Source organism: Hypanus sabinus, chromosome 22 (genome assembly GCF_030144855.1).
Source record: "Hypanus sabinus isolate sHypSab1 chromosome 22, sHypSab1.hap1, whole genome shotgun sequence".
NCBI classification, from domain to species: domain Eukaryota; kingdom Metazoa; phylum Chordata; class Chondrichthyes; order Myliobatiformes; family Dasyatidae; genus Hypanus; species Hypanus sabinus.
The window spans coordinates 60090887-60104317 of record NC_082727.1 but is presented as its reverse complement, the minus strand read 5'-3'; the positions used below and the strand labels follow the sequence as shown (position 1 = coordinate 60104317).

The 13431-nt window shown below is 38.5% G+C and overlaps 1 protein-coding gene across 6 annotated transcripts in view; it reads left to right on the top strand.

Moving 5' to 3' along the window:
* The window catches only part of dclre1a (DNA cross-link repair 1A (PSO2 homolog, S. cerevisiae)), a 78268-nt gene that overhangs the window by 23386 nt on the left and 41451 nt on the right, over positions 1–13431 (top strand). For 5 of the 6 annotated variants that reach the window (XM_059947884.1, XM_059947885.1, XM_059947886.1 and 2 more), the window contains exons 4-7: positions 3313–3431; positions 5505–5648; positions 7785–7930; positions 10175–10329. In XM_059947884.1, coding sequence (XP_059803867.1) covers positions 3313–3431; positions 5505–5648; positions 7785–7930; positions 10175–10329 — 564 coding nt within the window. Of the gene's footprint in view, positions 1–3312; positions 3432–5504; positions 5649–6717; positions 7931–10174; positions 10330–13431 lie in introns of those variants that run through there. The other variant, XM_059947888.1, reaches the window with a different exon arrangement.

Here is a 13431-nt window from a genome sequence, read left to right as displayed (position 1 = left end):
TGGCTGGAATTTAGAAAGATGAGAAGGGATCTCATTGAAAGGTTCAAAGGCCTAGGCAGAAGTGGAAAAGACGTTTCCCATGGTAGGAGAGTCTAGGACAAGAGGACACCGTCTCAGGATAGAGAGGTGTCTATTTAAAACAGATGCAAAGACATTTTAGCCAGAGGGTGGTGAATATGTGGAATTTATCACAGGCAGCTGTGGAGGGCAGGTCGTTGGGTGTATTTAAGCAAAGCTTGATGTGGTCAATCAAGAACCTAACATCAAAGGTTATGGGGCTGAGGAGCGGGAAAGAAGGATCAACTATGATTTAATGACAGAGCAGACTCCTGGCTAAGTGGCCTAACTTTCCTATATTTTGTGGTCCTATCTTTGTTTAACATACTTCTCAGATTGGGTATTATAGTCAATTTTAAAATTCTTTCTGACAGGAAAGAATACATTTATGTATTTAATTTAACATGGACTCATTCTAGTACTAGCCCTTGGTTCAAAAATATTTCCTTGTTTTCTGTCCTTAAGGCCATCTATAAAATCCCAAGTTGACCCTCTAATTCCATGAGCATCACTTTTGTTAATGAGCTTGATATGAAGTAGGATTGGGACTAGGAGAACAATAGATGACCACCTCCATCTCCTTTCTCAATCTCTCTGTCTAAATCTCGAGGCAGCTTATCTACTGATGTCTATTACAAACTCACGGACTCTGGACTGTACCTTCTCCTACCCTGATACTTTTAAAAGTGCCATACCCTTCTCTCAATTCCTCCGTCTCTGCTGCAACTGCTCACAAAATGAATCTTCATTCCAGAATGAAGGAGCGCTTCCTTTCCTCACAATCAGCACTGCCCTCATCTGCATCTCTTCCATTTCAAGCACGTCTGCTCTCACTCTCCTCCCGCCACCCTACCAGGGATAGGGTTCCTCTTGTCCTCACCTACCACACCACCAGCCTCTGTATCCAGCACATAATTCTCTAACTTCTGCCATTTTCAAGAGGATCCCAGTGCCAAGCACATCTTCCCCCCTACCCCACCACCACTTTCTACTTTCCTCAGGGATCACACTCTATGTGATTCCCATGTCCATTTGTCCCTCCCCACTACACCTGCCCCTACACCACCTCCCTCACTACCATTCAGGGCCCCAAACAGTCCTTCCAGATGAGGGAACATTTCACCTGTGAGTATGGTCAAGTCATATACAGTGTCTGGTACTCCTGGTGCGGCCTCCTGTATCATAAACAAGATAAAATCTGCAGATGCTGGAAATCCGAGCAACGCACACAAAATGCTGGAGGAACTCCATGGGCCAGGCAGCATCTATGGGAAGAAAAAGTACAGTTGGCCTAAAACGTCGACTGTATATTTTTCCATAGATGCTGCCTGGTCTGCTGAGTTCCTCCAGAATTTTGTGTGCGTGGCTTCCTGTATATTGTTGAGACCCAATGTAGATTGGGAAACCGTTTTGCCAAGCACCTATGCACTGTCCGCAATAAAAAGCAGGATCTCCCAGTGGCTGCTCATTTTAATTCCACTTCCCATTCTGTTCCATGGCCTCCTCCACTGTTGTGATGAGGCAACATGCAGGTTCTTGTATTCCATCTGGGTAGTCTCCAACCTGATGGCATGAATACCAATTTCTCAAACTTCTGGTAATGGCACCCCCCCCCCCCCCCAAACCAATTTCACCATTCTCCATCCCCTTTTCCCCCTCTCACCTTACCTCTGCCTGACCATCACCTCCCTCTGGTGCTCCACCCCTTCTTTCTTCCGTGGCAATTTGTCCTCTCCTATCAGACTCTCACTTCACCAGCTCTGTATCTCCTACACCTATCAACTTCCCACCTCTTTACTTCACCCCTCCCCCACCCATTTTCACCTATCACCTTGTTTTCCCCTCCCCCCACCTTTTGACTCTACCCCTCATCGTTTTTTACCCAGTCCTGCTGAAGGGCCTCAGCCTGAAACGTCATCTGTACTCTTCCACAGATGCCGCCTGGCCTGCTGAGTTCCTCCAGCATTTTGTGTGTGTTGCTTGGAGTTCCAGCATCTGCAGATTTTCTCCTGTTTGTGACCGATTCCATATTGTTTCTACATTCAGTGGCCACTTTATCAGCTAGACCTGTACCCTACTCATTAATGCAAGAATCTAATCAGCCAATCATGTGGCAGCAATTCAATGCATTAAAGCTTACAAATATGTTCCAGAGATTCAGTTATGCAGACCGAACATCAGAATGTGATCTAAGTGACTGAATGTGGAATGGTAGTTAGTGCCAGGTGGAGTGGTTTGTATCTTAGAAACTGCTGGTCTCCTGGGATTTTCATGCAGAATAGTTTTCTAGAGTTTACAGAGAATGGTGCAACAAAGAAAAAAAATTGGTGAGCTGCAGTTCTGTGGATGAAAATGCTTTGTTAATGAGGGAGGTCAGGTGAGACTGGTTGAAGTTGACAAGCAGGCAACCATAACTCAAGTAACCATGTGTTACAACAGTGATGTGCAGAAGAGCATCTCTGAATGCACAACACGTTGAACCTTGAAGTGGGTGGGCTACAGTAGGAGGAGGTCAGGAATATGCACTCAGTGGCCGCTTTGTCAGGTACAGGGATTGCCTAATAAAGTGGTTACTAAGTGTATATTTGTATTACTGCAATCCAGTGGGAATTGAAGTTTGATTTTGGTGTGGTGTGAAGAATATAAACTAGTTCAACTATGTTCAGAACCTGCTAAAATGAACAAATAAATACACATTTCATAGTGGATCCGAATGCTTTGATCTCTATTTTGGTGTGGCAAGTCATTTGCTTTCATTGTTTATTATTCTGATATCAGAGTATTGTTGATTAAAGCTGAAGAATGCCTTAAAACATACTTACCCGGTAGTTTATTGAGCCAGCAGCTTCCAGTTCCCCTTTCTCAAGTTTTCTGTACCCTGGGAGGCTTAAATGGGAGCAGTTACTTTTGAATCAACCTCCCTGATGCACTCTCAGAACCTGCTTTGAATGCTTGTAGTGCATGCACTGAAACTGGTCCTATTGCCTTTAGGTTTGTATACAGGTTTGAAAATTCTTCCTTCATTTTGAAAGTTTGTCCTTGACCCCTTTATGTCGATGTGGAGAATACTGTCTACATGAGGGGATGAACATTAGAGTGATGATGTTTTCTCAGCTAATTAGTGATGCTCAGTACCATTCTCAGGATTTACTGAGTGGTGCTAATATTTTTAAATTTGGAAAATCTGAAAGCACACATGCCTGTAATAAATAATTGGATTTGTGATTTAAAATTTACCCTTTTTGTTACTTTCAGATAACACGCAATTTGGTGATATCTAAACTTAAAGTACAGGATCAGTATGTGATAAGTCTTCCCATGAACACTGAATGTATTGTGGAAGGTGTTAAGGTCGTGCTTTTGGATGCAAATCAGTAAGTCTTTGGCCATGTGTCCTATTTTAGTACTGACATTGCTATCACTTCAGTCTCTCTTAACTCTCCTACTTCCTACCTCATATCTTCCAGTTTTTTGACTTGATGTCAGATGTAGAATGATTTCTGCCCCTAATAAGAATGCTAGATGGTCTTTGTATCATGTTTATTCTGGTCAAAATAAGAACATATGTTTGCAAAATTTAAAATTCTGCAATCAGTAATTAAATATCTGGTTGCAACATTAAATAACCAATACAATTCTTACTGAGTTAATCCGTTTTATTTCTCTCATTTCCCTGCTGAAAGTATTTCTTTTTGCCATTCTAGATTTCCCAGCTGATTTCCTTTTTAAGTTGAATTGTGTGCATTTTAAACAACACTTAATATCAAAGGTGATCCAAGGGAAGGATTTGAAGTCCCAGGCACTTTGTAGATGGCTTACTGATTTCTTCTGAAGTCTTGGTATCTTTAAATATAAACTCTTATTCAGTGAAGATACAAGGTCTGTTTTGTGGATTTGGGTTCCTTTTCAGGAACTGATCATATAATCTAAACTGATATTGTGCAGTACAACATGTGGAGATGCTACTTTGCAGATAAGGTACCCCTCAAGCTGTCTTTAGATATTCTGGCAATGTTTATCATTTAGTTTTCAACTTGACTGGTCATTTATCCTATAACTGTTTATGTAACTTTATCATCAGCTGCTTATTAACTTCATCATCATTATGTGCCGTGCTGTATGATGTAAGCAATCTAGCCTTCCATCTATCTGAACTCTTTTCAAAACTTTTGTCCATCTCTTGATATAACTCATGAACATCATGCACTATTGACCATGACTTTTTCTTCCATGAGTTGTTCCTGTCACTGTGAGATGTTTGAGTTTCTCTTTTCCCAGTCCATGTCCAAGAAGTTCCACCTGCTGTTTCCTGATGAATGATATTGGCTCTTTTCATAATCTTATTTCAGCTTTTCACAACACTTCCCTCATTTGTTATTGCCTATCCACAATATTTTCATCATTCGTCTCAAAAACCACATTTCTGCAGATTCGAGTCTTCCCTCGTTTTGCTTTGATACTGTCCAATATTCACTCCATATGTTAGCGTTGAATGAATGTAGCACCACAACAGAGGTTCATACACATAGAAATTAATTGCTTCATTGAGCAATTGCTTAATTGTCCTACAACTCGGTGAGTTAATAGAGGTGGAAAAAAAGGAAACAAACTAGACATTGTCAGGATCATCTGGGAACTGATGGCATAAAAATCAAATATTGGGTTGAATTTCTCCCCTGCCTTCTCCCGTCTTGCAGCTTTTTCTTCCACCAAACCCAATCATCAAAAACAATATTGTTGGCTGAAGATGTTTAAGAATTTGATATGTTGATGAAAGCACAGAGGTAGTCTTCGTAGTCAGGCTGATGTGCAACAGTGATGTTTGCATTTTCATTTTGGGTGTTTTAGTTTTTTTGTGTTTGGGGATTACTGTGCTTTGAAGTACAGATGATGTTAGCTTGGTGGTAGGGCCTGCAGAATAAATGTATCTACGGTACTGTGCAGAAGTCTTGGGCACATGTGTATCGTTAGGGTGTCTAAGACTTTTGCATAGTACAGTGGTAATTTTTGTGTATTGCACTGTACGGCTGCCCAAAAAAAAATCATAACGTGGTAGATAATCTGATTCTGATATGGGTCTCTATTGTGGACTGAGTAGGAAGGGGACAGGAAGAGGGGAATCATGGTTGAATAAGAGTGGAGGGGACGGAGCAGGAAGTGCCAGAAAGACATTTGTAATGATCAATAAACCAGTTGTTTAGAATCAAATTACCTTGCTTGGTGTCTCAGGGCTAGGTGTACCATCCCCCTCTTGTGACATTCCACTCTCGCCATTCTCAATATCCTTTGCTCCTGCCAGATTTACAAGCCCATGTCATTGTGCAAAGGTATTTGGCACCCTAGCTCTAACTATATATCTATATCTAAGACTTTTGTACAGTATATGATTATTCAAATATTTGATGGACATAATTTGTATTTTATCTTTAATCGTAATTATTCTACAGCTGTCCAGGTGCTGTTATGCTACTGTTCCAGCTTCCTAATGGCAATACGCTTTTGCATACTGGTGATTTTCGAGCAAATGCCTCCATGGAACGTTACTCGCATCTGAAGGGTCGAAAAGTTCATATTCTTTATCTCGATACCACGTAAGGGAAATTACTTGCATATGTTTGTGAGATAAAGTATGTCCTAATTTGACTTGCCCACTAAGTTTGTGAATAGTAAATTGACAATGCATAATAAATACTGTTCTGTTGCATGTGTTTAAAATGTAGAAAAATACAACACAAGACCAGATCCTTCAGCCCACAATGCTGTACTAAACCAATGAAGCTACTTGACAGCTGATCCTTTAAAACTGCACATAGTTCATATCTCACCATTCTCTGCATATTCATGTGCCTGTCCGAAACACCAACGTCCTATCTGCTTCCACCATAATCTCTGACAGCACATTCTAAGCATCTTTCACTTCGTGTGGGAGAGCAGGGAGGAATTGCCCACAAATCTGCTTTGAACTTTCACCATTTTTGTTGATGGTAGGGATGGCTGGTGAAGATATCGTTCAATGCCTATATGATTTTTATAATTGAAATTTATAGATTTTATATATTTCTATCAAATGTCACCTTGGCCTCTGATGCTCCAGAGGAATTTCTCTAGAGGATGTTCCCTCTAATCCAGGCAGTAAACCTCTTGTGCACCCTTTGCTAAGCTTCCACACAATGGGGCAACCAGAATTGAATGCAGTACTCCAGATGGGGCCTAACTAGGGTAGTGTAAAGCAGCAAGCTAACTTCCTGACTCTGAACTCTGTTTTGGCTAATAAAAGCAGCTAAGCTATGCACCACATTTACCACCCTATCGACATGTGTGACCACTTTCAGGAAGCTCTAAATTTGGATGCTAAGATTCCTCTGTATATCAATTCTGTTCAGGGTCCTGCCATTAGCTGTACTTTCTCTTATTTTTGCTCTCCCAAATTACAACACCTTGCACTTGCTCAGATTAAACTCGATCTACCATTTTTCCATCCAAATCTATAACCGCGATCTATCCTACTGTATTCTTTGGCAATCAACATCAATTCTAGATTTCTCATCTGATATCCACAGCACCACTAATCTTTGTGTCAACTGCAAATTTGTTAACCCATTCATCCTCATTTTTATATAAATTATTTATATGTACTGTATGTATGTGTGTATTCACCAGTGATCCCAGAACGGGACTTCCAGTTAGAATAAGTCCCACCTACAACTTCCCTCTTCTTCAAATTGTGAATGAAGATCAAAGTCACCATGGATCCCATGCTGAATCTTCTGGATGAGTCTTCCATGAAGGGACCTTGCCAAATATGTCTGAAGTACTTGCTTTTGTGCCTTTCAGTTTTTTTGTGTATTTGACTGAGAAGTTTACTCGGAGAGTGGTAGCTGTGTGGAATGAACTTCCAGTAGAAGTGGTAGAGGCAGGTTCGGTATTGTCAGTTAAAGTAAAATTAGATGGGTATATGGACAGGAAAGGAATGGAGGGTTATGGGCTGAGTGCGGGTCAGCGGGACTAGGTGAGAGTAAGCGTTCGGCACAGGCTAGAAGGGCCGAGATGGCCTGTTTCTCTGCTGTAATTGTTATATGGTTATATGGAACATGCATCTGGTTAGTATATGAGAAGGGAAATTGAGCTATTTGGTGTATCTGCTCTAAGCCAGCCACATTAGCTGATCCAAAAATGAACAGTTCCATTGGTCAAGCTGTATCCAAGTATGTTCTAGATAGTGCCATAATTTTCTATGTTAAAATATTGCCCAGGACTACTTGGTGGGGTGGGGACAGGATACCCTGGAACTTGAATAATATATGCTCCGTCTTATAATTCAGCACAGAATTCCATACATTGGCAAAAGACAAATCTTTGGGCTGAATGACAATAAATGTTTATTAAGTATATTTAACTATTCTAAATACATGGTATTTGTGGTTAAAGTAATTTTGCTGTAGCCACCACACAAGTTGTTTTAAAGGAACTTGGTGTGCTCTCGATTGGAATTGCATTTTACTGGAAATCAGTTAATGTGTTGATTTTGTTGTCTTCAGTGGATGTTGTGCAAACTACTCAGACTATAATAAATCTGTTGATTGAGAACATGTGTAGAATATCCTTCAAAATGACAGCAATAGTAGAGATAAGTGTTTATACAGTGAATCATTAAATTGTTATTTGGAATATTCGTATTGACCACACGATAAATACTTTATCTTTGTGCAACTTTGTTTATTTGGTAGATATTGCAGTCCAGAATACACCTTTCCTTCCCAGCAAGAAGCCATTCAGTTTGTGGGAAATATTGCCTTTGAAAGTATAACAATGAACCCTAGGACATTAGTTGTCTGTGGTACATACTCAATTGGAAAAGAGAAGGTTTTCCTTGGTAAGAGCTCCATTTACCGTTATTAAAATGGGTGTAAGTGTTTTTGATTTTTCTTGCATGTTGCAGTTTGTTACAGAATAATACATGAAAATGTGCCCTTTGGCTCAAATTGTATGGGACAACCAAGGTGTCCACTAAGCTAGAATCCTGTGCTAGCATTTGGATCATCTTCCTTAAACCAGCGGCTTCCAACCTTTTTTATGCCACGGACCCCTACCATTAACCGAGGGGTCCATGGACCCCGGGTTGGGAATTCCTGCTCTAAATCCTATCCATATACTTGTCCAAATTTCACATAAATGCCATTGCACCTACCTCAGTTACTTTCTGGCAACTTATTCCACATAAACACCACCATTCAGCTCACCACTAAATCTGTCCCTCCTCTACTATGCTGTCTAGTATTTGGTTCCCTTTCCCTTAAGAGAAAGAACTGTGTGCATTCACTCAATCCAAGCCCCTCATGAATTTTGACACCTCTATAAGGTCACCCCTCAGTCTCCTATACTCCACGGAATAAAGTTCCAGCCTGCCTAAACTTTCACGATAGCTCAGGCCCTCAAAATCCTGGCAACATTCTTACATATCTTCTCTGTGCTCTTTCTAGCTTAATGATAGTCTTCCTAAAACTCTGTACAGTATTCACAAGTGTGCAATCACCAATGTCTTGTATGATAATCACAAAACTTTGCAGCTCCTACACTCAATACCCTGACTGGTACCAGCATTCCATACCCTTGCTTACCATCTTCTCAACCTTTGGCACCACTTTCAGTGAAGTGTGTGCCTGTACTTCTACGTCCATCTTCCAACACACTTCCCAGGAAGCTTCCATTCATAATTAATCCTAAACTGATTTGACTTTCAAAATGCAACACCTTGCCTTTAGCCGGATTGGATGCCATTTGACAGTCTTCTGCCCATTACTTAGCTGATCAAGATTCTTTTGTAATTTTTGATGACTTTCTTCACTGTTTATGATATCTATTTTAATATAGCTTACAAATTATGCCATATAGCTCCTCATCAATATTGTCCAGATATTAAAAATATATATATATATATAAACAGGTCCCATTCCCTGTCACTGGTCTCAATCTGGGAAACAATCTTCCATTACTTTCTGCTTCCTTCTGCTTACCATTGCACAAATTATGAATCCAGCTAGCTAGCCCCCTCTGGGTCCATTGTGATCTAACCTTCAAGACTAGACAACCATGGAGAACCTTGTCAAAGGCCTCACTAAAGTCCATAAGTCAGTGTCTGCTGCCCTTTTCCCATTTAGACACCTCTCTGAAAAGTTTTCCATGCACAAAGCTATGACAATCTCAAATCAGATAATTTCTGTCAAAATGATACTAGATCCAGTCTGTCAGAATCTAGTTCAGTAACTTAACCATCACTGATGTCAGCTTCACTAGCCTATTATGAAAATCTGCAGATGCTGGAAAACTGGAAAAAAAAAACCAGTAAAATGCTGTAAAACCTCAGCAGGTTAGGCAGTATCCTGGAATTCAAGCAGTCAGAACTGACAAAGGTTTGTAGAACCGTAACATTTCTTTCCAAAGATGCTATCTAACTTGCCAAATTATTAAAGCATTTTCCTTTTTAAATCAGCTTACCCACCTGGCAATGAGATTGCACAAATATGTATGCAATCAACTCAAACCCAACTACCAACTTCAGAAGATTTTGTTAGTGAAATAATATTCTTTAGGAATTCACATGTTTTAGTATTTTGATCATTATCTATTCTGGTTTAATAAATGGAAATATTCATGGTGTATCTTGTAATTTTGCACAAACTATAATGGCCCATTAATACTTCATTACCTTTTTATTCCTATACCTATTTCTTGAACCACAAAGGTTTACACTATCATTGAAACACAAGGAGTTGAACATTATGGTAGTGTACAACCAAATATGATATTTTGATCACATGCATTCTGGTTCAATAAATGGAGATCATCTTTGGTATATTTTGTGATTTTGATGTGCAAGCTATAATGGCTCATAATACTTCATCATTACCTGTTTGGTGAATCACAAAGGATAAGTGTGACCAATATATGATGGTGTGTAAGCAACTCGTACACACATTTCAAGTGAATGTTGTATTCTTTTAGCTGTGCCAGCGTGTTCCTTTTTGTAATTGCCTAGGAAACAAACTCCCAAGTCTTGTTATGTTTGCAGAGTCAGAGATGACAACGAGGACTTAATTTTTTCTGTAATTTTTTACAGCCATAGCTGAGGTGCTTGGATGTAAAGTCTGTACTACTAAAAATAAGCTTGATATTCTTCATTGCTTGGGTTGGGAACAGATAAATTCTGTTATCACTCTGGACTGGAAAAGCTCTCAACTTCACTTATTGCCAATGATGCAGATTACTTTTAAGGTAAGTTACCTTGAACCTTTTTTTTTCTCTAAGCGATAATTGACTTTGCCTTTAAGCACTGACTATGATTTGTATAAATAATTCTAAATATCAAACTATAAATTTTAAGGAAAACATGTTTTATAGCTTTGGTCAAATAGATACCTGTCTGCATGTAATATTCAGCAAACAAGCAAACATAACTTCTGTGCATACAATTCCAAAACAAAATGTTTAGTGCATGTAGATTGATTTTGCTGCCTAGGAACCATTTTGAAGACAGAAAAAATAAAATAGTTAACCTGAGAATAAGAACTATATGCTTCTTTACCAAGCTTTTCTTGGGTTCAGTTTCAAAGAGCAAAAAGTCCAAGGTACCATTTGGCTTCTCCTTAGCATCTAATATTATCCATAAAGTGCATGTACACAGCAAGTAGATGTACTTAAAAATGCTACAAAATGTGATATCTGCTTCTAGGCACCTGTGGAAAATGTTCTGAGAGAGCTTATCTCTCTGAAGATAGAAGCAGACACTTTTCCTGATAATTCAGCACTTGTTACAAAAGACAAATATCAGATGTGGGAATAGTTCCTTTGGCATGTTTTGAATCTAATCTGGTTACATAAGAACATAAATAACAAGAATCAGCTGTCTGTCCCATTGAGACTGCTCCACCACTCAATAAGATCATGGAGGATCTGTCTGTATACTGGGCTCTATCATCATGCCTTTTGCCCTGTAAACCTTTCATTCTGCTGCAATGCAAAAGTCAATTAACTTATTAAATATTTAATGAGGTAGCCTCAACTGCTTTCCTGGGCAGACATGTTAAACAAAGCAACTGTTCTACTACAATTGCCTATATGAGCAGACTGCACTCTTGCTTGAATAAGCAACCCAACCACTCTGTTCTCTGATCATTTAGTTTATCCTATTCATGGAAAAATCCTCTTATGGGTGTTTGCAAATAACCTGTTTAATTCTGAATGACATTTGCTGGTTTGAGGGTGAGATCATGTGTGGCTGAAATCCTGTTCCTTTCAGGTCCTGCCTATTTGTGTTTTTCCTTTGATCCCATAGATTATTTGAGATGCAGGTCTGCAGAGTGAAATTCAATCAATGACTGCAAATCTGTACTTGAATTTCATTGCTATTGTACTGAACTTATGTAGGGTGGATCACTTTTAGAATCAAATGTGTATTTGAAATCAAAGCTGTTAATTGCAACATGATCAGAAGACTGGAAGTATGGACATACATTCAATCTATGCATATGTTATCTTTATTTTTATGGTGTGTTTTTTTATTAGTGTTCTTTATCTCTTTTTGTGCTGCATCAGATCTAGAGTAACAATTATTTTGTTCTTGTATACAAGAATAGTTTCTTCCATTCTAACTGATTCCCATCTTTCTTGCAGCCCATTAAGTTTATGCACATTTTTGAGAATGTCTGGCATTTGCCTTTATGATTCTAGACTGCATTCACGGTTATGACTTCTTGTTTTCCATGAGAGTAATGAATGCATTTTGAAATTTCATCCAAGTTATTTGAAAATAAGTTATTTGCAATTGGTGTTTCATAAGAGCCCAGTAATTTATGGTGGCATCATGATTGTTACTGAATTAGTAACTTTATCCAGAGTATTTTTTAAGATTCCAACTTTGAGGCTGCAAAACTTAACTGTAATTAAATAGATCTAGATTTTGCCTTTTTTATTTATATTAAAAAAAACACACAAATATCTGTAATGGTGGCTGTGGCAAAGTCCTATCTGGAATGCTAATATCCTTTTATGGAAGAGAATCCGCTACCTTTACCCATTTTGGTCTATGTGAGCTTATACTACAGCACTGGAATTATTTTTGAAACCACCACTGAAAATGACCTAGCAAGGCATTTGGGAGCAATGATAGGTGAACATTTAATGTTGGCCTTTCCAATTATGTTCATATTTTAAGCTAATTAGTAAATGAAAAATAATAGTATATTACTTGATTGAAATGCAGTTTTGAGTGAGTATTAACCTTATAATCTCTTTGTCCAGCTTTACAGCATGTATTACTTAAAATAATATGACTAAGATTTTTCACCATTGTGAAATCAGCAGATAACTGGCATTTTTGTCTTGGATTTATTTGATTTTTTTGCATTTGTAATTATTACAAATAATGTTATTTAAATTCGTTAACCACCAAAGTTTCCATGACTTTTCTTTATTAAGTGATTATTTTTCTTCCCTCGAAACTATTTTTAAGAATAATCAACTGTTCTATCTTTGATTTGTATTAGTTTAATTCCATACCACACTGGAGAAACTGCATGTGCAATACTTAGACTGAATAATTTAAATTAAAAAGCATGGGCTAAATTAAATAATACATGCCCAGCATTTTTCAAAATCTTCAGTCATTTCATGTGCTTTTGTGGGTACGAAGCCATTTTCAGTTACTGTATGGCATCAGCCTTGGATAATAATGCATTTGTTTTTATTAAGTAATTTACTGACAATATCCTGTCCTTTTGCTCTGGCAGTAAAGGGGTCTCCACATATTAACAAATCTGTAATAAGTATACACACAAGGTGTAGCATCTGCTTAGCTTCCCACCCCCACCCCAAATTCAGGGTCAAGTGATGGGAGCAGGTGGTGGGTGGTCATATGAGCAGCTGTTGCATATCACAAGTCCTTGGTTATGCAACCACTGACGCCAGACAGACAGTCTCTGAAAGCGTATTGATAATGGCTGTGGTTACCCGTCTTATAAAGACACTGCCCAGAAAAAGGTAATGGCAAACCACTTCTGTAGGAAAAAATTGCCAAGAATAATCATGGTCAAGACCGTGATTGTGCACATCAATACAACATGTCACATGATGTATATCATAATAACATTAGTTGTTTTCCCCTCATTAGAATATGGAAATATTTGCCACTTGATTATGATGCAGACACTTTTTTGAGATGGAATTGGAGAATAGTTGAAAACCTGTCTAAAGTAATCTGTTTCAGTTAGGGCCAGCATTGATCAATGTTCCTCATTAATTATAAATACACAATACACTACATTTTGTTAGGTATTTATTCAAGAGGGTTAATTTCAAAATTGTCTTCCTCAGTAATGA